This window comes from Copadichromis virginalis, linkage group LG23, assembly GCF_057382275.1.
Source record: "Copadichromis virginalis isolate Kocher_CV1m ecotype Utaka linkage group LG23, C_Virginalis_male_GT1.1, whole genome shotgun sequence".
NCBI classification, from domain to species: domain Eukaryota; kingdom Metazoa; phylum Chordata; class Actinopteri; order Cichliformes; family Cichlidae; genus Copadichromis; species Copadichromis virginalis.
In genome coordinates, this window is record NC_140639.1 from 1,205,896 (window position 1) to 1,231,034 (window position 25,139).

General features: G+C 45.5%; 1 protein-coding gene across 1 annotated transcript in view; it reads right to left on the minus strand.

Annotated features, from left to right (window-relative positions):
* The window catches only part of fbn3 (fibrillin 3), a 63,496-nt gene extending 41,130 nt beyond the window's left edge, over nucleotides 1-22,366 (minus strand). Inside the window, exons 1-6 of the mRNA XM_085447830.1 lie at nucleotides 22,296-22,366; nucleotides 18,692-19,007; nucleotides 11,685-11,767; nucleotides 11,458-11,553; nucleotides 4,293-4,388; nucleotides 3,835-3,930 (exon numbers count right to left, since the gene is read on the minus strand). Coding sequence (XP_085303956.1) covers nucleotides 3,835-3,930; nucleotides 4,293-4,388; nucleotides 11,458-11,553; nucleotides 11,685-11,767; nucleotides 18,692-18,870 — 550 coding nt within the window. The 5' untranslated portion in view covers nucleotides 18,871-19,007; nucleotides 22,296-22,366. The remainder of the gene's footprint in view (nucleotides 1-3,834; nucleotides 3,931-4,292; nucleotides 4,389-11,457; nucleotides 11,554-11,684; nucleotides 11,768-18,691; nucleotides 19,008-22,295) is intronic.
* Between the last annotated feature and the right edge of the window lie 2,773 nt (nucleotides 22,367-25,139).

Below are 25,139 nucleotides of genomic sequence, written 5' to 3' on the forward strand. Positions count from 1 at the left end.
TTGTGGAATTTCTGATTGCAGCGTTTTGTTTGTGTTTGTGTGTCCTTCTGCTGATGTGGATGTAAATAAATGATTCAAATGTGTGGGCTTGTTTGTTTACATGCATGTGATTGTGAGCATGTCTGTCTGTGTCTCCCGGCCAACCATAGCAGTCTCTGTTAGTCTTATTAGTGCCATTATCAACAGGCCTGAAATCGCTCTTTTCCTTTAGCCGTAATGATTCTTTAAGGAGCCTGTTCCTTTCATTTCTTCCACACTGAAAAAGCAGCCGCTCAAACGTGACTAAATGTTTAACGCACACAAGAAAGTCCAACAACTGTGGGAGAATGGCAGAGGGAGAGATAAACCCTCAGCGTTCAAGATCTGATAGCCTTTTGCCTCAAGCAAACTGTGTAAAGGCACAGCTCACACAGCCATGCCAGTATCCAGGAGAGGCTGTGGATGCTGCACTTCCTGTTATTGTTTCTATATCGCGCCCATTGTACTGTACAATGTATTTGGAGTTCTGCAGCTACAGTATTTTAGTCTGCTTTAGGAAACTTGTCTAACAGTGGAACAATAATCCTCACTCTCATGAATGCAAACAGAGTCAGAGTCAGTCAAGTGGGCTCTAATCTGCATCAACAGCTGCCATTCATGAGCCGTTCTCCTTCCTCAGCAGTGGGAGAGTCTTTGTAGCGTTTTTTTAAAACTGGAGCAAAACTAAATCGGTCCATTTTTCAACCAGCCAATCAGAGGCGGCCCCCGCCCACCACCACGGAGCAGCGATACTTAAATGCTGATATGAATGAGATGGATCGTTACACTTAGCGTCCCAATGAAAGCAGACACTAAAACAGCTAGTGAAATGTGACAGTCCTAATTATGTTTAATAAATACAGGATGATTTCACTCAGAACATGTAATCATAAAAAGTATCTGGATGAAGGACAGGATTGGTTACGCCAGAGTTCACAGAGTTTGCACATTTTTAGCAGTTTTCTGGCCTCTCGGCTGATATTTGCTCCTTAGTGGTTCGATTTATTTTAGCTTTTACTGCAGAAGTTTCTGCGTATGCACCATTAAAAGGCTTTCTGCAGGTCAAATTTAGCCAGGCTCCAAAGTGGCTGACTCTCGCTAAATTGTCACCGGGGGATATTTTCCACCCGTGCCTGCTCCAGCGCCCCCACACGCCCAGCGGTGCAGCCATCCTGTCCAGCCATGTTCTGTCCGCTCTTATCCAGAATCAATAGAACAGAAATAGCACAACTTCCTACAAGTCCAGCACCTCAAATGCCCCTGACGTCAACACTCGCTGATGTACAAAATTGCTCCTCTGTGATTCTTGTTATATTTGGGCTGGACTGGAGACAAACTGGCGTTTGAGACTTTATAGGTCTGCAGAGACCGACCGATTGGACCAGACCTGGAACAGAGGAGGCACAAAGTTTCAGACTCAGCTCGTTCTTACTGTGCATCATACATGAACACAAAGGATGACCACACGATTAACGTTGTGTGTTAATGTCAAGCTCATCGATGTTATGGCCAAACATTAACTCACATGACGCTGCAGGTTTCCCTGCTTGGACAGATATATGGGTACACACATTTGTATCCATCAAATAACCATGGCGACTGTACAGATGATATATGATCCCCAGACCTCGAGCGTAGGCTGTTCGCGCATAGCTGCACGAGCTCACGCTCCCCACGCCCGCCGGGGCTTCCCATGAGCCTGTCACACACGGCGTTCACCATACTGGTTGACTTTCACTCCCTCCATAATCACAGCTCATCAGCAGTCTCCTCACTGCATCACACAGTAAATCTACTGACTCATGGCCTCAGTTACACAAACTCTAAAACCGCATGCAGCCTTATGGCGAGCGCACCCGAGCACACACCAGGGACACTGTGGCCTTTTCAGGCCAAACCCAAAGTTAAAAAATTACTGCTCAGACTTGCAGGATCATTTTTGGACTTTAAATTATTGTTATGGTCAGCGTGACAACACTGCCCCATCCATCCATCCATCCATCCATCATCAACCTAGCGTCATGGAGGACAACCGCTGCTCCTCAGTATCAAAAGGAGGTAGTTTTAGTAGTAAGGATGCATCTTAGGCACATCCCTTTGGAAGTTTACCGGACACGCCCAACTGGGAGGAGACCCTGGGGTACATCCAGAACCCTGTGGAGCGATTATTTATTCGTCTGGCGTGGGAATGCCTCAGGCTCCCCCCAGGAGGTGCTGGAACGTGTTGCTGGGGTCAACAACATTTGAGATGTTTATCCTGCTGCCATCGCCACTCGACAGCTCATGGATGCATGGACTCAGAAACAAATATATATATAAAGTCATTTTGCTTTAAGGGTTTACAAAGGAAGTCAGTTAAAAATTAATTTAAACTTTAATACCTGATCTTCAACCTTCATGCCAGCAAGAGACACTCTTCATGTCTCGTAGTCATAAGATTCCCTGTTACTCTATTACTATTACTTTCAATCTGAAGCAGCTACAAGGCACCAAAAACACTTGCAAGCATTTCTCTTGTGATTTCCTTAAAGTGCGTCGGTCCCCCGACTCCTTTAACAAGGAAAACATATACCCCCCACCCCCAACAGCCTGTGTGTACACAGCTGGGGAGTCCATTTTCTCACCCCGGCCCACCCATCCTCTTCTCCTCCACCGCCCCTCTTTCTCTTGCTCTGATTTCCTACCTTGTCCCACTTCTCATCAGGAAACATGACGAGTCCATAAGGAAACTTTCCTTTCTTAGTCCTGTGGGGTTGTTTTGGTGTGGGGGGGGGGGGTCTTTATGACCAGATGTTGTGCTGACAAACTCAGCACTGACGGTGTTGTAGTCTCTAAGAAAACAGGAACCAAGACTTTTAACACGGTGGGAAAAGTGTTCAAAGAATCTGATTAAGCTGACAGGTCGTCCAAAAGAAGCTACACATGTACACACACACACACACACACACACACACACACACACACACACACACACACACACACACACACACACACATCTGCAGAAGCATGAAGTGATTACAGGCTGAGAAGTTATCCTGGCCAACAGCAGGTGGGAGGAAGAAAGACAAAAAGGGGAGAGGATGATGAAGGTCAACAAAAGGTAACGTGACAGAAAGTATCTGACGATTCTGTTTTTCTAACAAACTGAACAGAAACGACTGGAAATTAAGAAATCGACCACGGCGATCGTTCTGTGGACCTTGGGACTTACTTCCCTGCCATCACTCCCCACAGCACACATACCACAGGATACGGTTCAAAGCGCAGGACAAACACCCACTGTCTGTCTGAGCTATGAAGTCATCCACCTTAGAAGAGCCTGAGGTCTCACCAGCTCTGCTGATAGGAACAACACTCAGTCACAACATCAAAGCTTTCCTGGTTTGATAGCTTTCCTAACATTAGTGCATGTGCGTGGGTATGAGGGGCATTGACGAAAGACAGATCACTCCTCCAATCCAAGAGGTCCGCTCGAATTATAATACGCCAAATACACACAAACCTCTTATTTTCAGTTTTTAGCCATTTTACTCTGTTACAGTGTTAAAGTAGCTGCTGAGAATCAGTGCAGGTGTACAAACAATACCTTAATTTACCCAGATCATCTCAACAGCGTCTTTGGGCGCAAAACAAAAAGCAGGCACACAGATTATCATATCATTCAACCACAGCAAGCATAACGAGAGCAGGGTGTACTGTCTTTGTTCCTCGTGGTTTTCCCACCAAAGTCCGAGCGGGGATTCATATTTGAAGGCCTCCTCTAAGGAAGAGAATCAGTCACACAGTATAAACACAGCAATAAGGATGAGCGCTCACCTCTCTCGCACTGCGGGCCAGTGAAACCGTAGACACAGGCACATCTGTTGGGCCCGATGCAGCGCCCACCGTTCTGGCAGCCATTCTCACACACAGCTGCCCGAGACAGAGGAAAAATGGATCCAGTGAGAAATACAGACTCTCTTTAATTCTTTGTTTCTTATAGAAATGTCGCGACCGCATTCTGTCTTGTGTTTGTAATGAATGCTTCTGCTTGTACGCTCAGCAGGTAAAGACAGCAGCAACAGGCCTGTTGGCGTGAGCTTCAAATGTCCTCGCTTCTGTTCTTATGAGGTTTAAGCGTAAAACTGTGACCAAAGTTCTGCAGACTTGAAGAATATCAAACATTCTTCTAAACACACGTGGTCTGCGCAGCACACAAGACACTAATGCAAGTTACACATATGTGCATGCACAGCGCACCGCCCCGCACCCAGGCTCAGCAGTTTTGCACTCACGTTGTCCGCAGTGGTTGCCGGTGTATCCTTTTGTGCACAAGCAGGAGTCCTCGGCGCAGCTGCCTCCGTTCATACACCTGACATTACAGGACTGAACTGTAAGAGAGAGGAAAGGTTTGGCTCAGAAGGCCCATCAGCAGCTCCGTCTGAACACCTGCATTTTAATTAAATATGGATTTTACACATGTTGGTAGTTTACACATGTTTGGAGGGTTCCGATTAACATACACTGTTCAAAAACACCCCAAGCTACAAATCCGGAGCTAATCATACGGACTGGGGTTAGGCAATATGTCAGGCCAGCTGAAGGCTACAGCCAGTCAGGAATTTGCTGAAAAGAAAACTGGGGGAAGGGAGCAAAGAGAAGAGCGCACAAGAAGCAAAGAAGAAGAACAAAAGCCAACAGGGTGTGAAGAAGAGTACGAAAAAAGAGCCATAAGCGGAGTCTCTGTAAAAACCTTCCAGGCTGTCAGACTGCTTTGGTCGAGAGGGTCAATGTGACGATCTCGAACACGTAGGAGCAGCTTCCTTTAGAGCAGCTAATTGGCGCTCCTGGCCGACAGGCAGCTTCTGCTGAGCCAGCTTTTGACTGAACGTAGCAAAGCAGAGACGCCGACGTTGATTTTATTGTCCTTTAGTCCTCCTTCCCCTATAAACTCTGTGCCTTTCATGCTCTTCTGTTTTTATCTGAATCTTAAGTTCAACATTAATTTCCTCTCTCTTCCCTCCATCTGTCTGTGCGCGTCTGTCTCTCTTTAACATTTCTGGCATGCAGCGCTCTGCAGCAGAGGGGAAATGACTGAGCTTCCCCAGAGCTGACTTTGTCTAATGAGACTTTCTGAGTTTGCACACTTGCCAACAGGAGGTATTTCAGCCACTATAATCCACCCACTTACTCTGACTGTACCCAAACATACTAACTATACCTTGTGTGAATCATAATGAAGGAATACACTCTGAGGTAGCTTTTCATTTTGAGATTCCTGCCTTACTGGAAACTCGCGCAGCACCAAGTTTTAGTGTACATGAGTCAAAGCACAATGGCACGAATCCTTGGATCTGGATCCTGTGCAGTTTTGGAAAATGTAAGGCGAGGTATTTTTCACAGGAATGGTTTACAAAGCTCTCATTTGTTCCATAGATTGAATGCATCTAGAAGTCCCAGTTAGCTTTCTGACGTGCAACTCTTGGCAGGCTCCATGCACAGATCTGGCAGAAGCTCATTCTGTCTGGACTGCTCCTCATAGCAACACATGGTGATAAATGAAAGCAAATAGTTTGGGACTCTGGAGGAGCCTGCATTTACAGGTCAGTGTACTAGTGGGCTGCCTCTGTCTTTCAACGTTCTTCTTGTTCATCCTTTAGGGAGTCGGGTACGGCCTTGCTCCCAGCTTTCAACCTTCAAGATGGAAGATTACAGCAACTGTCTGTAAGGCCAGCAATAGAAGCAGTCATGTGAATCATAAATAATGACTGCAGTCAGTGATTACAATTTTCCCCACCATGAAACAAACCGTGGAGAAAACCCCCTAAACTCAGGGCTCCTCACAAAAACATGTTTTTAAATAGGTCCAGGAAGAGCAGGAAGACTTTGGCTAACAGCAAGAGACGCTGTAGTGTGAGGCTCTCTGTCTGCTTATCATCCTCTGCTCCTCAGGAGGATAAGAGGCTGCTGACTGAAGAGAGAGACACTGGAGGTAAGCTTTCATGTCACGAGCTTTCTCTGTTACAGGAGCTCATCTGAAGGAGCAGGAGGAGGAGAGGAATGACCACATTTGGACACAGAAAATATGATCTCATTGGATAGCTTCTCCTCATGACGCTCCATCTCCTGCAGGTGGAAAGAGATGGTCTGCCCCAATGACCCGTGCATGGGAAGCTGGACGTGCAGAGCAGCATGATTGGGAGGCTGTGTGTGTGTCATCCAAAGAAGCAGGGGTGCAGGGTTGTGGCAGCACAATGCGCTTCTGTGTTCTGGTTGCATCGTCGGTAAGCTGCTCACATCTGGGTGTTTTTTACGAGAATCTGAGAAACACAGGAAGTCGAGGCTCGCGTGTGAGTGTGTGTTGGAGCTGAGCGGGAGTGTGATGGAAAACTGAGGTGCTTTATAGCTATGTTGTGTCCTGATTTACACACCCCAGAGACCTGTGACAAGTCCCCGTGATGCAGTGAAAACAAAGGTTGCACAAGATGCTCTCAAAGCAGCTCCGACCACAAAGGAGTCTTTGAGTTCCAGGAAATAACCCTCCCCAACTTTTGTTTAGTTCTGCACCTCGCTCAAGTCATCAATCAGCTTTTGGGTTAATGAGAACAACTCTTTTGTTTTATTTGCATTTTTAAACTTTACACCAAACAGCACAGAGACTCACTTCTGTGCAAGATAAAACTGCAGTGGAGCGACTGGTTTCAAAGCCGCACTCCTTTCCTTTCATGGAATATGATGTTGGTTTCAAGCCTGAATGATCGTGCTGGTTCTTTAGCACAGACGTGACTGACCCGAGACTCTGACTGCATTAGCAGATAAGCCGTATCGTAACTGTCTTTGGATGCTTTTTCTGTTTGGACTGCTGAGTCAAACTGTCAACCTCAGTTTCCCATGAAACACACTCAGACGTATCCTCCATGTGTGATAGAATAACTACAGGATCATTTACTCAATAAGTCTCTAAATCTGCCTGTGTGGGTTCCAGCTTTACTTCTTATTAAAGACAGCACACACTGGTTGCAACACCAGTGCCACAATCTGGAGCTGTTACAGTTCTTCTCAGTTGCTTTGGCACAAAACTCCTGAGATGCAGTCGAGCTGTTTGAAATCCTTCGAATCAGCGCGCAACGTGTCTCCTAGTAGAGCAGTAAGGATGTGTGGCAGCGCAGCAAACAGGAAGACGTCAGAAATAAGAAGATGCAGAAAAAAGTGCAGGTGATACACACACACACACACACACACACACACACACACACACACACACCTGTGGTGAAGTGAAAGACAGGCTGGCCCTGTGTTGTTACTCAGATGTACAAATTCACACAGAAATGCTTTTTTCTCTCTCTTGTTGTTACTTTGTATCAGTATTTTAAGTCCTTTTACTGTGTAATTTGTATCTGTGTGCAGCACTTTGCCCAATCCTACTGTTGTAATGACATGTGCTATATAAATAAAATAAACATAAGCGTGTAAACTTTTCATTGTTCCTGTTAATAGTTTAGGGGCAGCGTGGACGCGAGGTGGTTAGCGCTTGTTGCAACCACCTTTGGGAGGATCTTTCTGTGGGACGTTTCCATCTTATGCTGCTAGGACATCCTGTAAAAGCTTCGATCATTCAGAGAAAATATCTAAATATTTGGGTTACCTACGTTTACACAGTGTCAAAGGAATTTGTCATTTTAGTGGCACTGACTTATTCATTGAAGCAAAAACCTCATTTTAACAAATGAATTCATGGTTTGGGGCGAGCTTCAGGTTTTTCTAAGTATGCATGTTTTGCAGCTGAGAAAAACTGTAATGCTGGTTAAAGCCCGGCAGTCACCTGAGAGCAGTTTAGAGGTCGGACAAAGACCAGTGACTATAGTGGCTCTTTAAGCGAGCCATGTAAACATAATCATGTCTGACTGAGACTTGATCAAATCTGCATCTCTCCAGCCCCAGAGCTCAGAGACAGCTGTTTCTCAGCATCAGTGCATCTCTGGTAACGATTCTGTAATTACGGTTATTGCGAGACGAGGTTTTAAAGACACCCCAGCACAGCTGCTCTGCCAGAACTCGGCTGCTAACAAGGGCGACTTGTCTGGAAGCGACGCGTACTTTCTGGTTATCGATAAATGTGACTCATTTATTCGATCAGCCTGCTTTCACACACATTCAACATTCCTTCTTCTGGACATGTGTACGTTTCCCAAATCCTGCCTGGCCTTGTTTCCTGGCAAACACGAGATTCCAGGAAGAGCTAGTTAAAAAATATCACGGCCATCTGTGTGGACGCAGCAGTCATCACAGACACGTGGGTCACGTGAAGGAAGTCACAACTGTGCTGCTAATTTATGTAAACCTCTGCGTTCCACAGGCAAGACGTGAAACATGAAAACACTATCTATAACTCTGGAGAGCAGGGTGCTAGAAGTGGGCCGTATAATTAAGGCGGAGGAATTGGCATTTAAAAATGGAATTCCATAGAGCTGCAATTTGTTTCCAACTGCACTGAATTATCCTGTTAAATGATGGACTCTGGCCAAAGCTGAATTAGGGAGTTTGCATATTTGGGACGACAGCAGCCACACAGAGAGTGTAGATGAGCCCTGTGAGACTGCTGGGGTTAAAAAGCCTTTTAAACTGCAGAACTGGCTCAACAAGTCAAGCCTAACAACCGACTATGGACAGAGCTACAACAGCAGAGCGGACCTGTCTTTGGTTGGGTCACCAGCTGGAAGCTTTTCCTTGGAGGAACAACGACCCAACAGCTCATATGAATACGGTTTCTTTTAAATCGCATGCCAACAAAGTTACAGCCTTTTTACAACTCAGGTGACATTTTCTAAACAAAGCCAGTTTCTTCCAGCTGAGAGCTTTTTTGATGATTAAGAACGTTTTCTTATCTGCTGACTTGTGGAAAATAATTCCTGCTTTCATTTCACGCAGGCCTGATTGTGCAGCAGCCTTTATTGTGGAATCACACAGGCTCTGCTTTCTCGTCTGCTCGCTCAGAAAGCAGCAGTTCAACCACTGACTGTGAAAGGAGGATCCACTGTGGACAGAGAGAGACACACTTACACCTACAGCCGGTTCACAAATGATTCCTGACTGTGGGCTGTGGGGCAGAGCTGGACTCCAAAGAGGAGCAACAAGAACATGCAAACTCCTACCGGTTGATTCAGACCTCTGTGCACGCTCTTCTTTATCACTCGTTCATTTCTTTTTGGAGGAGAAACTGGCAGGAAAGGTTTGGCAGGATTATAACTTCATGTTTGAAATTACAGAGCAGAAGTTACAACATGATCCTCGATCGCTTTGGTAAACTGACTCATCTCTGGCCATAAAGTTGTTTGACCTTTGACCCTGATTACTGCAGCCACAGAGGCCAGCGGACGTTCTTGCACGGTCACACGCTCCACCCTTTTAGCACCTTTTCCATCAACCAATCACTGAGCTGTAACGTTGTGAGTGAACTGGTCACGTGGCCGTTGCCGTGGGTACACCCGGCTCGGGGAGTGCGACAGGAAGTTTGGTCCAAGCTCTCCCACTAATCTCTCACTTCACTTCCACGCCCCTGAGGAGCATGACTTCATAGCCAGAGCACAGATTTCACTGCACATCTGTGCGTGTTCTGCCAGACAGGTCAAAGGCACGTTTCCCTCACCCCGCCCTCCAGCCTTCTCCTAATCGTTACTTATGGCAGGAAGAGATCCTGTTTTACAGCTCTGAGCCAAATGATGATGACTGTGTGTGTGAGACGCATTTTTCTGTCTGTTTGGATTTCGCTTCGAGTGTCTCTGCCTCGCTGTGTGCGCCGTGTGTGTTAGTGGGCTTGGAGGAATGTGAGTCTGTGCAAAGGGTCTGGCAGGGCCAGGCGTGACTGATGAGCTGACTTTGGCCCACTAAAGCAACGAAGCTGAACGCACTGCATACGACTCAACACACACCAACACAACTTTCTTGCTCCCACAGTGGTGCTTAACAACAATGTTTGCAGTGTGTCTTGCACATATTAACTTTATACTGAAAAGCCGCACACTGTGCAGTAATCTCATAAAGACAAACATGATTTCACACACTCTGTATGTGAAGTACAACACTTTGCTCCAAACACACATCCTGAGTGGTCTGTAAGTAATCCAGCAGACTGAGCCGGGCAGCCAGACTCTCCACGTTAATCCTGACAAACCCTTTGACCTGAGCAGGCTCCACACACTGCTATTACACGGGCCTGAGTGTTACTATAAGAGTAAGGTGGGACGTGTGGCAGAGGAAAAGAAACACTTCACAGCTTCGAACAGCAGAGTGAAGTAAGGCCTGAAACCATGCAGAGGACTAAAGGAAATACACCATCTCTGCACTTTCCACTATAACAGTGACAGCTGATTATTTTGCTTGTGCTAGTAAGGAAACATACAAGTGGACGCCATGCTCTCAAGCAAAAGGCTTGAATTTGAAGAAAAAGAAACCACCTCATGTTTAGGACTTGATACAAGATACATGTGACTCTTACATGATGTCATTTTACATGAATTTGGTACCCGACTATTTGCAGAAACAGCTACAGGTTTTCTGCTTCTGAATAACTCGACGGGTCTTCTCATATTTATGCTAAGATGCTGCTGGCTACGTCCTGCTTAGATCTTCTGTGTATCGAGTTTTCAGAGGTTTTAATCTTCGGCAAAGAGAGAAAGCGGCTTTGTTTGATTTACTTAATCTACTGCTACAAATGCCAAATCAGCCAATCACATGGCAGCAGTTTATTTAAGTATGCAGACCTGGTGATGATCTGCTGAAGTTCAGACTGAGCATCAGAGTGGGGAGGAAAGGTGATTAAAGTGACTTTGAATGTGTCATGTTTGTTGGTGCCACACTGAGTATTTTCCACACAGTCACGGTTTACCAAGAATGGGCTGAAAAACAAGGAGCATCACGTGAGTCGCAGAACTCTGGGAAATGCTGTGTTGATGCCAGAGGACAGAGAAGAATGACCAGCCTGTTTGGAGCTGATAGGAAGGTAACGCTGGACAGGACGTCACTCCTGTCAGCTAACAACAGGACACTGAGGCTCACGCTCACCAAAGCTGGACAACAGAAGATTAAGCAAAGGTTTCCTGGTCTCAGTCTCTGCTTTGGCATTAAGGTGGCAGCGTCAGAGTTTGGTTTAAGCAGCATGAAAGGATCCTGCTTTGGTTGTGGTGTAACAGTGACGGCGATACTGTTTGATACATATCAAAAAGCATTAAAAACCACAGCCTACCGTCCCTTTGTGACCACAGTGTAACCGTCAGGATAAGGCGGCTCGTCACAAAGGTCACACTCGGTTTAGAAAGTGGAAAACTTTGGAGATTTCTTGGCATCCCAGCGAAGTCATTATCAAACTGATTTTTATAGTTACAGTTATGATAATCATCATAACTGTGTGTGTGTGTGTGTGTGTGTGTGTGTGTGTGTGTGTGTGTGTGTGTAGGTACTGACCTCCTGCTCCACAGCTCGGGGAAAGCTGGCCGTTCGAGCAGGTACACATGTTGGGTCTGGAACAGAAGCCATCACCACAAGAATTCCTGCAAATCGCTGGAGAGCGAAAAGACCAAGACAGAGCGGAAAGGAGAGTCGATCTAATGACCATACATAATCGCACGAACCAATCGTGCTATGCCTATTTGCTATCTTCTCCGCTGAGTTTTGCGATGTGGGGAACTTACGAACAATGCACTGGTTTCCTCCCGGCAGAGTCTTCCAGCCTGGACAGCAATATGAATGGAAGCGAGAGCCGCACACATTGGGTCTGATAGAGAAAAGAACAAAGAAACACACTACTTACTACTGCCAGCACACTTCAGTACATCATTGAACAAACACACACACATCAGCTCATTTCTGAGGAGCCCAGAACCTGCTCGGTCTCTGCTTTCAGAAAAAACAAACTTTGATATGAAAGCATTGTAAAGTGATGGATTGAGGTATTCTCAGGCTTGGTAGGAGGGAAATGCAAGAGGCCTTCAGCTCAGTGTTTTGTTTTCCTTCAATGCTCATTTCTAAGCTTGGAAAGACAGGATGTGCAGAGTCCTCCTCTCTCTCAAAGATATGCCCGGCCGCCCTGATTTCTGGCACAGACCCTGCTGGTAGTCGGCTCTGATCCTTAGTGGCAGACAGCAAACTTTGACCTTGTCTGACAGATGTAACACTCATCACAGCTCATGGGCTGCTTGTCTGGCCTTAAAGGTTAGCCACAGAGTTTTCCTCAGAGGAAATGGCTAAACCACATCTAGAACCGACTGGGTCTGCTCACACACTCAAGCACACACATAAACATGCCGTCAGGACTGAGGTCTGTTTTACAAGCTAATGAGAGGAGCTCCGTGAATAAAAGCACCTCTTTGTATATTTAAAGGAGGAGCTGTCCAAACGGGCATCGGTCGTCAAAGACTCGTGCAAGCACGAGACACTCAGGTCAGTGTCGGTCAGGGTTCCAGCTGTGTGGCTAAACTACTGTTATCCTCAGTCACCGTCCAGAGCGTATAATGACGAGTGTTTGCGGTCATCCAAGTTGGTCATTTGCCGATGGCATGACTAAGTAGCGACGGACCGCAGCGTGGTGAGTTTGGATGAAGCCTGATCCAGATGCTCATAGTAAAATAATTTGCCACAGGGACAATTTTCCACCCCCAGGATTTAATTTATCGTGTTGTGAAAACAGAAACTTTTTTTGGTAAAAGTAGATTACTCATAACTTATAACACCAAACATGAAGCAGTACAAACCAGACTCATAAAATAAGTTGGCAGAGCTGAGATGTTCTGGTCCCTAAGTGACTGCTGGATACTACATTTCCCATGATGCAGCTCAACACAGTCCTGCATTAGAACTTTTCCAGAGCTAACAGAAATATCTTTGCCCCGTTTCTTTCTAAGAACATCAGCTCAAAGGCAGAAATGTCGAATTAAGAAATGCTGAATGGACTCCGGTCACCCAGCACTCTACTCTGCTCTCACTTTACATAACACACACGTTCATATTCATAACACACACACACACACACAGTGTTGGCTGTGATGCATTACAAAGTAACGAGATACTGTAATCACATTACCTGTTTCAATAACTTAATAATGAGACGCATCACTGTACTAAACTCACTGCTTACTTTACAGTTACAGTTACTGTATGTCGTTACTTGTGCTGGGGAGGCGCTGCAGTTACCTGCGTACCAGGTGGATAGAAAGAAAAAAAATCAAACAAAAGTGTTTGTTACAGTCGGCTTATTTCGGTTTCTGTGAGAGAAGGTCCATCGATACAGGTCTCGAGGGTGAAAATATGGATGTTATTTCTATTTTTATTGCAAAAACTGACAACGGCGCAATGGTAGAGTGGAAACTGCAACAGGGACAGAAACATCCGCATTATGTTGCAAACACAGCTTAAGCTCTTTGTAAGTATCTGCACAGACAGCATGCTAACACCAAGCTAGCCAAAAACACAGAGTGACGTTTGACTGGGTGCGTGTCCGGGTTTCAGACCAGCTCGGCTTCATGAGACGATGCTAACACCCTCGTATGCAGTGGGAACAGAGGCCTGTTAGCGTAGCTTAGCATTAAGACTCAAAATGAATAAAGCAGCTAGTTTTTCTTGATCGTCGGCTCATTAGCGTCTTTAAAGTTCAATAATTAAATACATTTCATTTTCTTTTTGCTAACTGTGCAGAAATTGTTGCCCAAATGTTTAAAAATTACAATTTTCCACTTTGCGGGAGTCGATGTGCCCGACTGTTTTTGTTTTTTAATCGGAACAGCTGAAAAGATTTTAGATTTTAAAACATTTTATGGGGAAACTAGTTGATTTTAGTGAATAAAAAAAAGAAGACAAACCAGTAACAGTCAGGTTGATGTATTTGTAGTTCCAACCCACTAACACCACAGTGCAGCTTTTCCTTGATTAATCCCAAATAAAACTGGAATTTAAGGCGTTGACGCTGATGAACTTAAGTTGCTCCTGTGTGCTTACCCCGCCTCACTGGGCAGCATCTGCAATAATCCTAGTTTTTTACCAGGAAGATGACAGCTGGAGTTTGAGTCTCTGATATATGGAAACACACCTCCAACCACATTCCCAGATGGCACTGCGGGACAACAGGACAGAAAAACAGGTGGGCAGGCAGACGAGAGATATTAATGAAGGTAGAATGAACGGTCAGACAAAGAAAGAAGACAAACACGTAAAAGAACAAAGAAAATTTCTTTAAGGGTGTTTGCAGAAACCAAATTGTGACCTTTGGAGAGAAAGGGTGAAAAGAGCGAAAGGAATGGTGATTAGGAAGAGGAAAGACTGGTTGGTGGGAAAGGAACAGGAGATCAGTGGGAGAGAAAGCAAACAAGTTTATGTTGAGAAGAGGAGGAAGCAGGAGAAGCGGAAACAGAGATATGAAAACGAAGCAAAGAGCAGCGTGAGCTGCACGGACCCTGAGTGGGGGCTGCATTTCTGCAAACACACAAACCGAAGTTCAGAAATGGACACAGCAAGAATCTAAATGCCGACGCCTAACGAGCGCTCGCGAGCAAAATTGTTTCCTGATCCATTCCTTCACGCGGCACTGACGATTTTCCGCTGACCTGATGTCAATATACAACGAATTACGAGGGCGCGACCCCGAGGTCAGAAGCTCTGGTTTGTTTTCTTTCCTCTTTCTTTCACCTCTTTCCTCTGGGTCAGCGCCTTGTCTCCCGTTGCACAGAGGAGGCTTTACAGGACGAACCAAGAGCGAAATGAAAAACTGCCATAAAAAGGAGTTTAAGCCCCGGGGGGTTCCCCCAATATTGAAACGTCCTACTGTTCTCACAGCTAAAACTACAACAGGTGAACTCTTCTGTGGCCATGTTGCTGCCTTTGAAGCTAACCCCCGTCCTGTGGATCGCTCATTAACTGCCATTAATAATAACAAAAGGGAAATAGCTGCCACCTCATCCAAAGGAAAGTGAAGAATGAAGGCAAAGTTACAGGGAAGTGGCCCAGAAACCTGGTATGCTGAGAAAATTAGTCACCCTGATCTGCGTTGGCCAGTGCAGAGCAGGCGGACTCACGACGCCGGGCTGACTCATTCAGTTCACGGTGTCTTTGCCCACGTACGCTTGTGATTGTACTGGTCACAGGTTCAGACGCCTGAAGCCTCAAACAGCCCGTTTCTCTACAAACGAGTCAATGAGTCTGACGATAAAGAAATGTGAGAAAATGAGCTGCAGACAGATACGAAGCTGACGATGATCGGTAACTTTTTATGAGTCGGCTTTAACAAGCTGGAAAACATAATGTGCAACAGACAAAGGAGGAAAACTCTGGCCCAGCACGCCGTGACACGTTTAAGCCCTTAAATATGTGCAAAATGATTCAATGTCTGATGCTTTCAAAGCAGCTGAAGAAAACCATCAAGTTTAAAACCTGGAAAGAAACTCAGGCAAGCGAGAAAATTAAAAACTGAAGAACAGACTGGAATAAAAAAAGGAGGAACTCTGAAGATGCTAAACGCTGAGCGATCAAAGCGGAGCAGGAACTACAATAAATCTGTTTTATCCTGCGTCAGTCAGAAGGACTGAGGGAGATAAAGTTTTACAGTAACTGTCTGTGTTTGTGGTTTTGTAGGCCCAGCGCGAGTGTTTGTTCTTATTGCTTTGATATAAAAAGAAGTGATTATGTTTCTGTGGGCAGAGATTATTCATGCCATGAAAAGTGCTTCTTGTGAAGAAACATGGACTAATTGAACAAAGGTAATTGTAAAACAAATACAGCTACACAAATGTGTTTTCTTGTGCGTACATATCAGAAGAAGGAAGGAAACTTGTGGCTAAGTCTTTTCACGCAGTCTGACATTAAGCAGGAGCCACACGCCAATCAGCTGTCCCAGATAATCCTGTCAGCTCACTCGCAGCGAGCATAAAATCCCAAAACGGACCCGAATGTGCAGAAAAGAGAAAGGGAAACTCTGTGGCTATATTTTTAAGAGGGACTTTCTTTCCTGTGCTCTGAAAGCACTCACACTCCTGCAGGTCTGAGGTGAAACCGTTTCGATATCCAAAATCGTTCTTTATTCTGTTTCAAATCAGGCACATGCCAAGGCAGTCTGTAAATAGAGGACCCCATCCAGGCCATCAGGGTGGTATTGACATCATCCTGGAAAGTAACTAAATGTAATCCTCTGGTTTGAGGCCGACTGGCTGCCGGTTTGCCAGCATCTCAGCCGGGCGAGGAGCTGCCGAGCAGGGCTAAGTTAAAACGGTGAAAGAAATCATGAAGCAAGACTTTTCAGCCCGAACGTACGAGCAGTCTTACTAAATGATAAAGAAATGATACACTCGTTTGAGTTAGTCAATCACAGATTTAAGTAAAGCAGGTGGGACACGGAGCCGGCCAGCTCGGATTCGATCCCGCCTTCACATGAGGCGGTGCCAGGGTGCGGTGTGCTGCGGGAGCACAAAAATCAGTCAGTCAACATCAAACCCAGCACTGCCGGAGACAGACCAGGGGATCTGGAGCTGTAGCCAGCAAATAAACACTGCACCTCAGCCCAAGGCCAACGTGATGACCCACACGGAGAATCTGTGAACGCCGAGTTACCGACAGCCTGCTGTGATTAGCACCACTCTCATGAATACAGACCCAGTGTGGATGAACTGCCATGAAACTCAACAAACACTGAGCTCGCGCTACAAAAGCCTAACAGCCCAAACTCGTCACCAATGAGATTTCTTCATTTTCGAGGCTTCCGTCCAGAGCTGCTCATGTGCAGATGACTAATTTTACCCGATGTCGGATGAACCGCCGTCGCTTCGGGCCAACGACCCCCAGAGTGTAGCTGAAACTAGATTCGACACTTGGGCTCGTGAGCTTTGGCCGGAGCGCTGCAATACACGGGAGGCATTTCAGTGACAGTTACCAGGCGCACCGAGGCACACGAAGTAATCCGATCAAAATAATCAGAAACCAAGTCCAGCGTTTTGTTAAACAACTCTGGTTCGTGGTACTCGCCGTGGCCCCAAGCCCAGCGTGCGAGCGGACCTTTTTTAGCCTAAACACGCCCGAGTTTCAAAGCAAAGATGCTGTGAGTTCACTTCAGCGCAACTATTGCTGCATGAGCATTTTATTCCTGACACTGTGGGGTTCGCTCAGCAATGTAATGGAAAAAGTCTGCAGGCTTTTGTTACTTGTTCTCATGAAACCGCACTCTATTTGATGGTAATAGTGCGCTATTGTGCAAGGCTCTCCTGATTTCGTGCCTCTCTCTCCACTGCCTGTCACACGAACTGTGAATGTGAATTATTGCTGATCACATGTCCGTGCTTATATTTGTGTCAGGCAGGATAAGTCGTAGGATTGGTAAAGGGGTTGTGCACTTTGGCCTATCTCCTTTAAATATGTCAAGGACAAACACGTGAGTCAGTCTGAGCGACAGGCAGGCCGGCCTATTTGTGGTTCAGCGCTCGGTGACGGCTCGGTGACGCCGCCCCGCACTTCTAATAAGCCTCAACTCAAAACCTGCAGCTATGCGCTCATAGTTTTCCTCTCTGGTACTCGGCTGTCTTTCATTCCAGCCCCACGTTACTCCTTCAGCTGCTCCGTCACCTGCAACGGTGAAACAAATGCCCTTTTCATACCCCCCGTGGGTGATACGAATACCTCATTTCCTGTGACTTGGCACCGGGGGAACCGTAAGCTGGGACAGATGGGAGACTGACTGGAACAACTGATGCAGACACTGAAGCTGGCTCCAACAAAACACTCTTTGTTTGTCAAGAAGAGGTGAAATACACAACGAAAACTCTGATGCACTAACGTGTGTGCTCCTGATTCATGATGTTTAGGTAACAAAGTGAAAGAGAGTGAAACAGGAGGGTGAGGTGAGCGGCTGCAGCTGCTGACATGATGTTTCTGGATGTTCCCCACACACAGACAAATAAACAGCACTTTAAAAACATTCATAGGTTCAGATGTAAAATGCTTTGGTGTTCAAACTGTGTCATGTTTGGCATTTTTCAAATACTCAGCTAAAGAAATGGGAACAAATATGTGTTTGTCTGGGTGCACGACACAGGCTCGTGGCGTATGTTAGATGCCTTTTTATGCATGAATGATTTAAAGGTCAGCATGAAGTAGTTTAACAGTGAAAAAGACAGTCCTCAGAAAAGCAGCCAAAGCCCAAAGAAAAACTTTGAAAGACCTCCAACAAAGAAGAACTACTGCTCGAAAAAGGAAAATATAAAGAAATGAGGAGTGGTTGATGTTATTGCACAGCACTGCACCTCCCAGCTCACTGAATTTCTCTGTTAAATACTTTAAACACTGAGGCCTATAATCTCCTTACATTCCTGAATACCTTTGTATAGCGTAACCAGTACACGTCGGGGTATTTGGGTCATGACTTGTATAGAAAGTTCCACAAAACACGGGAGATTTTATTCTGGCGAGCGGTCTATTAATGTCAAATGTCCTGTTTTTGACAAAGCGCTGTAGTATCAGCAGCATGCTCTGGTATAAGGCGAGCTCGGTCTGAGCCCAGGAAGCACAGCAGCTCAAAGACGGAGAAACATTCATGGTTTGGATCCTTGTTCAGACACAGAGACAAATGTTGCTACATGAACTTTGGGTTCATTTCAGCCTGCAGTGCCATGTGACTCTGTATTATGTTTGTGATTGGCCATTGACAGTAAAACACACAGATTCTCACCCTCTCAATGTCTCTTGGCCGCGGCGTCGAACCCGCTGCGCCTCCCTCTGGTCCACGGTGCCGGTGAAGCGGCTAGCTTGGTACGGGCCATTCCCAGTTTGACTGCAAGCCACCTGAACCGCCCCGAGGCACATCACCACCCATCCCAGCAGAGCCTGGGTCAGCTTCCCAGATCCCATCGGTCGGCTATACCTCCACCTGAGTCCCTCCTGTGCTGATGCTCACTCCGTGACTCTTCACTTTACGGACCCAGACTGAGCAGCAGGACCTGGACCTGGATCCAGACCAAATCACGGTGTGCACTCCACAGTAAGGGCTAGACAGAGGAAGAAAGGATATTAAAGTTAAGAGACAAGTTAAACACAGACGTTGGTCTAACAGGAAGCACCTTTCCATCAGATTTACTCTGCAGGCCTCTCAGATGGGCCCATTTCACCAGAATGACCTGAGTTCATTTGAATAAATTAGATTTTTTAACGCTGCTAATTACAGAAAAGTTCATCTTAACTATGTTTCACATCAGCTCTGTGACTCCATCACATCATCAGTGTTTTAGTTCAATTCAATGTTATTTTCAAAGCACCAAATCACCATAACAGTCGCCTCAAGGTGCTTTAAATTGTAAGGTAAAGACCCCCACGAACAATCGCCCCTATGAGCTACAACCTGACAGCAGTGGGAAGGAAAGCCTCCCTTTAAACAGGAAGCCCTCTTCTGCAGCCGGTTGGGGGGGTGTTTTGGTTAAGCATTGATTCTTCAAGTGGCAGATGTTACATTTATCAGTCCTTTATAGTATCTTTGGCTATTATATCTGTTTCTTTACAGTGTTAGCTAGTTAAACTACTTCAATGTTTCAAGAAGCCAGCAGTTTCAATTATTTTACATTTTAGCTGTTTTATCTGTTCCTCGTTTGAACTTTCAGACGACATCTTGATCTTACAGTGCTGCTCGTGCAAGCTTCCCTGTCTGGGTCTTCTGAGAGCACCAAAGTTACATCCCAAGAGGTTCACGCCAAAGAAGACAGTAGATTTATGCTTCTAGGATGAAACCTGACAGGTTGGACAGTGGCACTGACACCTGTGCGTCATGTGTAGTTACACTTCGGGGGGAGGTGCATGTCGGGTTACACGGTAGGTTCTGGTGGGCGTGGCGATGGTGTAGAGCTGCTGTTAATCTTAGTGCGGTGTATTAACAGCCTCACATTTACACTCAGGCCTCGCAAAGCTTTGGATGAGGAGAGTTTAACAACACCACTTCAACTTCTCTGCTTCATATCTGAATTTCATACACTCTTAATTTGTAATGTTGTTACAATAAACGATTTTATGGTATCTTATTGATGATGATAACTTTGCTAGTTAATTAAGTGAGTTTATATATCGTTAAAGCTCCACGTCTACCCTGTGTAATGAGCGGATGAAATAAATGATGCCCATCATAGATTTCTGACCACTGTGAAGAGAACACGATATACTCCGATGCAAAACACTTTGCATTTCATTTTCTTCTTTTCTTCTTTTCCTTTGTGATGCTGGGCGGTTACAGTAAGACAATAGAAAACGTGATTTGTGGACACGCAAGGAAAGAGAAGAGAGACTTAAATTCTGACTTCTAGCAATCTGTTTTCAGTATACTGCACTTCAAAGCCTTCTCGTAACAAGTTTATCACTCAACAGACACAGAAAACTGCAAAAACTGGGAAATGAGGTCATAAACTGATTAGAGAAACATGCTGTGTGTCAAACATACAGCGTTCAGTGTTGTTTACTGGCATTAAAAAGGATAATAAAGATTTTACTCATTAAAATTAAAACAAAGTGAAGGGGGAGGTTATTTTTGCCCTTTGGGACACTGGACCATGAAGAAGCTTTTACACTGCTGTCCCTTAAAGGATAGTGTGTCGTTTACACATATTATCTTTAACTTTAGCTAAACTTTATTGTTGAGAACATAAATCTAACAGCTACTGAAGCACTTCTGCTGTGATTTCATTTGGCTGCCTTCAGACCAGAGGGAGCTAGAGAGCAGGACTAACGGCGTGCTGGGAGAAAAGCGCAGGAGTTGAGGGTTAGATAGTCGTGTACAGTATCACATGATCAGTCGGGTCAAAATGCCACATTTCACAACCAGAAAGAAAACAAAGAACAATTAGACATTTATTCACTCATACAGTGTTCATCAAGTGATTTATGAAGCCTTGGTTTCTAAATGTAACTGTGCAGCTCAGTCCTGAGGGCGTTAGGCTAAATTCAAATGAAAAATATCTCGACGCCAGCGGCATTAGACAGCCGTGAGGCTCCTTCTTTACCTCCTCACAGACTACGGGTTTAACGGGGAACTCTGGGCTCCCTGTGATATACAACCTCAGCAAACCCAGTGTCCAACCGCATCACATAGCTGGGCTGGACACGGAATACAGGAGAAATATGGCCCCACATCCTTAAAGGAAGAGGAGAGATGGATGAGCCGTGAACTCAGTCAAGTATGCAGAGCTCAGACACGGGGAGAGGTGCTGGCAAAACCCGGCAGGAAGAGATGGATGTTGAGGAAAAAAGAAATGTGAATATAATTGTCCACTATTATACTATAATTCACATTTCCCGTTTCTTTAAGGCAAAAAAAAACCGGAGCGCGTCCAAACATGAATCTGGCACAACTTTTACGCGACGTCCTTTTTTAATCGTCGCTTTTTGTTCTAAACACCGATTCAAATAAAAATCCCTCGAAAACCAAAATGTTGCGCTCCCTGCAGCTGAGTGTGGAGGCGGGATCAGAGCCGAACAAAAGAAATGCATGATCAATTACGGAGAGCGAGCTCTGCCGAGCACTTCTCCAAGCGTGCTGTCAAAATAAAGCAGGTAAAGCATCCTTCAGGATTATCGTTTAATCGTCGGACCGCTGGTGCAAAACATGCCCTTTAACACAAAATGAGCCTATTTGCTTAGAGATAAACATCACACCAAGCACAGTTTACACTCTTTTCCACCTAAACAGTTAATAATTACTTAAGGTGCAACATTACAAGTACATTTAAGCCTGCTGTTAATCCACTACAGAGAAGCACCGATAATTTGGAGCAGGCTGTGCACAAGTGTGTCTGGTTCAGTCCCCAACTCTTAAAAAGTGCAAACCAGCCATTCAAGACATCTGCTGCAAGCTGACCAAAAAGGCACATAAGAGTTTCCACGATAGTGACGCGCTGAAAACACATCTGCACGCCACCACGACTTTATGAATGGAGAAAAAACACAACATCAACTCCTACTAGTTGAAACACAACAGATGGAAAAATAGGTGAGTGCGCTCTTCATTCCGCTATACTCTGCTAGAAACTTAAGACCACACTAAAACTCAAACAAGGCGAGCAATGCACTATCTGTAAAACGCGACGAGCCCGTTTTAACACCAAAAAGCCGGTTAGAGAGAAAAGTGCAGCATCCGCGCTTCATCCGTTAGCATTCTTACATTTTTCCATCTACCTTTGTGCATCTTCAGATGGCAGCCATGCATATAAAGAGATCATCTCCGTGAAACAACGGGCTGCTGAAAGAATGGTCAGAGCCATTGATAAGCAAATTTTAGTGTTCTCAAGAGGTACTAATACCTTGCAGCAGTTGGGGTGCCTTGGCGTCGAGGAGCCCCGTCGGAATTCGAGACAGGATATGTGCCCCCGAGTGGAATATTGAACTATAGCCTTGTGAGAAAAAGAGAAAAGTTAGGGAATTGCCCTGTTTGGGAGAGGGGAGGGGACACAGAGTGAGGCAGACACTGGGCGAGAGGGGGGTAGTAACGGACTGCAGGACAAACCCACATTCCTCAAGACTCCTAGAGTTGTTATAACAGGGGCCAAGTAGCTAAACCTCCACACTGTGGCTGACATAGCTCCACTATCATCACGGAGCACAAAACTCCCCTTCAGGCTAAACCAAGTGATGAGATAAGAGTTCCTCAAAGGAAATATTCTTGGATGCCGAACGAATCGCAACATCAGGAGTGGAGACAGAGGCAAAACTGCCAAATGGTTTCTAATGATGTTCGTGATCAGAGCCTAAAATACTGGGATTAGGTCGTTGTAGATATAAAGTTTTAAAAAATCCAACAGCCTCACACGTGGCTCTGATCACAGACAATTCATTTTTCATTTACATCTAAGTATAAAGCAAGAGTTTCAAGTGTGCACTTGCTGTTCAAACAGATTTATCTGTTTACTGCCGGTGACTGACACATCCTTTATTGCCACAAGTGTTGGTAGGAAGTTAGCATTCATGTTTGGTTATACTGGTTAGGACAGCTGAGGAGGTCTCAGAGCTGAACTGGTTCAGGGCAGTTCTACAAAGGAGACTTTTAAAACAAAGTCTCATGAAAATGAAGATTCATCTTGGCTTAAACACAGCAGTCAGTTGCATTTTCATAGCTAATTCACTGCTAAGGGGAAAGGTGGGATTGCAGTTGCACTGTCAGTGAGCTCAGGCCAGTGTCCGACCAATTTGCCTGCATGTGCAAAGATAATAAAGGAAGCGAGGTGTGCTTGAGTTTAAAAAAATCTTCTTTAGGTTCCTCAAAAACGTCTTGGATGAAACGTCGTCACGAACCAGCTGCCTTCTTCTTAAGCAGCTGAGACGACGTGACCCAGATGACTGAGAACCAACTTTTTACCAACTTTTAAACTTTTGTCACTTTTGACGTGCAGATAAAAACGATGGCAGTGAAGAGTTACGGCTTTCATGGTGCATTACGGCACCTCCGAGTCATCTGAATATCCCAACCCTGACCCTAGTTTGGAGAGCTATCAGAGTTAAAAGAAGCACCGTGTGGTTTAATGGAACCACTGATGTTTCTGAATACTCAGGGTATAAATGCTCCTTTGCCACGTGACCACTAAGCCCTCCAATGACCTCAAACTCCTTGGAGGAGAACGAGCCGATTGGGTATTTACAGGGGACACTTTGTCTGGTTGTTCGCACATCGGTTTGGTATGCGTCATAAATAGTATTTTTACACAACACCTGGTACCTGGAAATGCTTTTTATTTCCCTAAACATCCTCCACTCGAAGCCTGACAAAGGAGCTTTGTGGTAACATCTTCGGCCCGTTTTCGAGGAGAACATTAACAAAGCTGGATAATTACGACCATGTGCGCGATCCTTTTTTGTCTCTGCAGGACACGGCATGATCTAAATTTGCCAAACTGAATGCTGGCGGCGAGGATTTCCGGAGAAGAGATGATGTAAAACCACTTGTGATTATCACGGGATGTATTTAAGTTTTATTGTTACTTATTTCCACATCGTGTTCACTGATAGACTTTGTGTGCACTTGGCACCAAATGCCTGACACAACAATGAAAGTATTAAGCCATATTCCCTTAAATCGGATCTCAGCGTTGCCGTTTTGTCTCCTTGGAGGCTGAAATAGATACGCAAACTTCCACATAGTTGCTTCACGCTGTTGGACATGGCAGGATGTTCTAGTTGGGAACATGCAGCATGCTGTGGGACCAGCTTTTGACATGCAGCAGAGTTACCCAGGATGATTTGCAGTGTGCTGCACGAGCTCTTGGGGAGTCTCACAGTCTCACACTGACACAATGAAAGACTGAGACGACTAGAAACAAAGACCCTCAAGGAGCATTAAGTTCATTGTGTGTGTGTGTGTCTCCACCCTCTAAACAGGACCACATTTTGCCGAGCATTGATCTGGCTATAGTGAAAACACACCACTGTCTGGAGTGCATTGTACTTTTGGAGCCCAGGGACATACTTTTACTGCCCCCCCCTCTCTGCACTCGCTCTCTGTCACTTTCCACACATATATTTGTACACATGTGTAAACACGCCCTCACGCAGGCCTACCATGTGTCGACCAAAGGTAACAATGCACGGCTGGAGGAGCAGTGAATGGAATGACCAACGAATGGTGTGCACTGATTTTTCCAGTCGAGGACGATGTTCAGCTCAACACTTGCACATTACAAGATAAGAAGGTAAAAGAAGCTTTCAGGTTTATTATTACTCCTTGAAAAATGGTCCCTGTGAGACTCGTGGTCGGCGTTGTGGTGACAATAGAAAGCCATTTGTTTCACACGGACCAGACTACATCATCCGTCTGGCTCCGAACCAGCAGGAATGTGGGAGATCGGCCGCTGGTGTAGAGTGGAGCTCGGGGTTCCTCTTGTAGCTGACACAATATGAGAGATGACAAGCCAGTACAGGAACCAGATGATGTTTGAAAGTCCTCACATGAACATCCCTCTGCTCACGACACGCACACATAAAGCCCGCGTACGCTTCAGTTCCCACACCTCACAGAGTCCATGTCTATGTCGGCTTTGATCATCACTCACAGACTCAGCAGTGTCTCTATGACTGTGTAAACTCAAAGGAATTACTTTCACCTGCACTTGTGTACTGGCTGAATTCTCTCCCAGTGCTAAAAGAAAGAACCATTA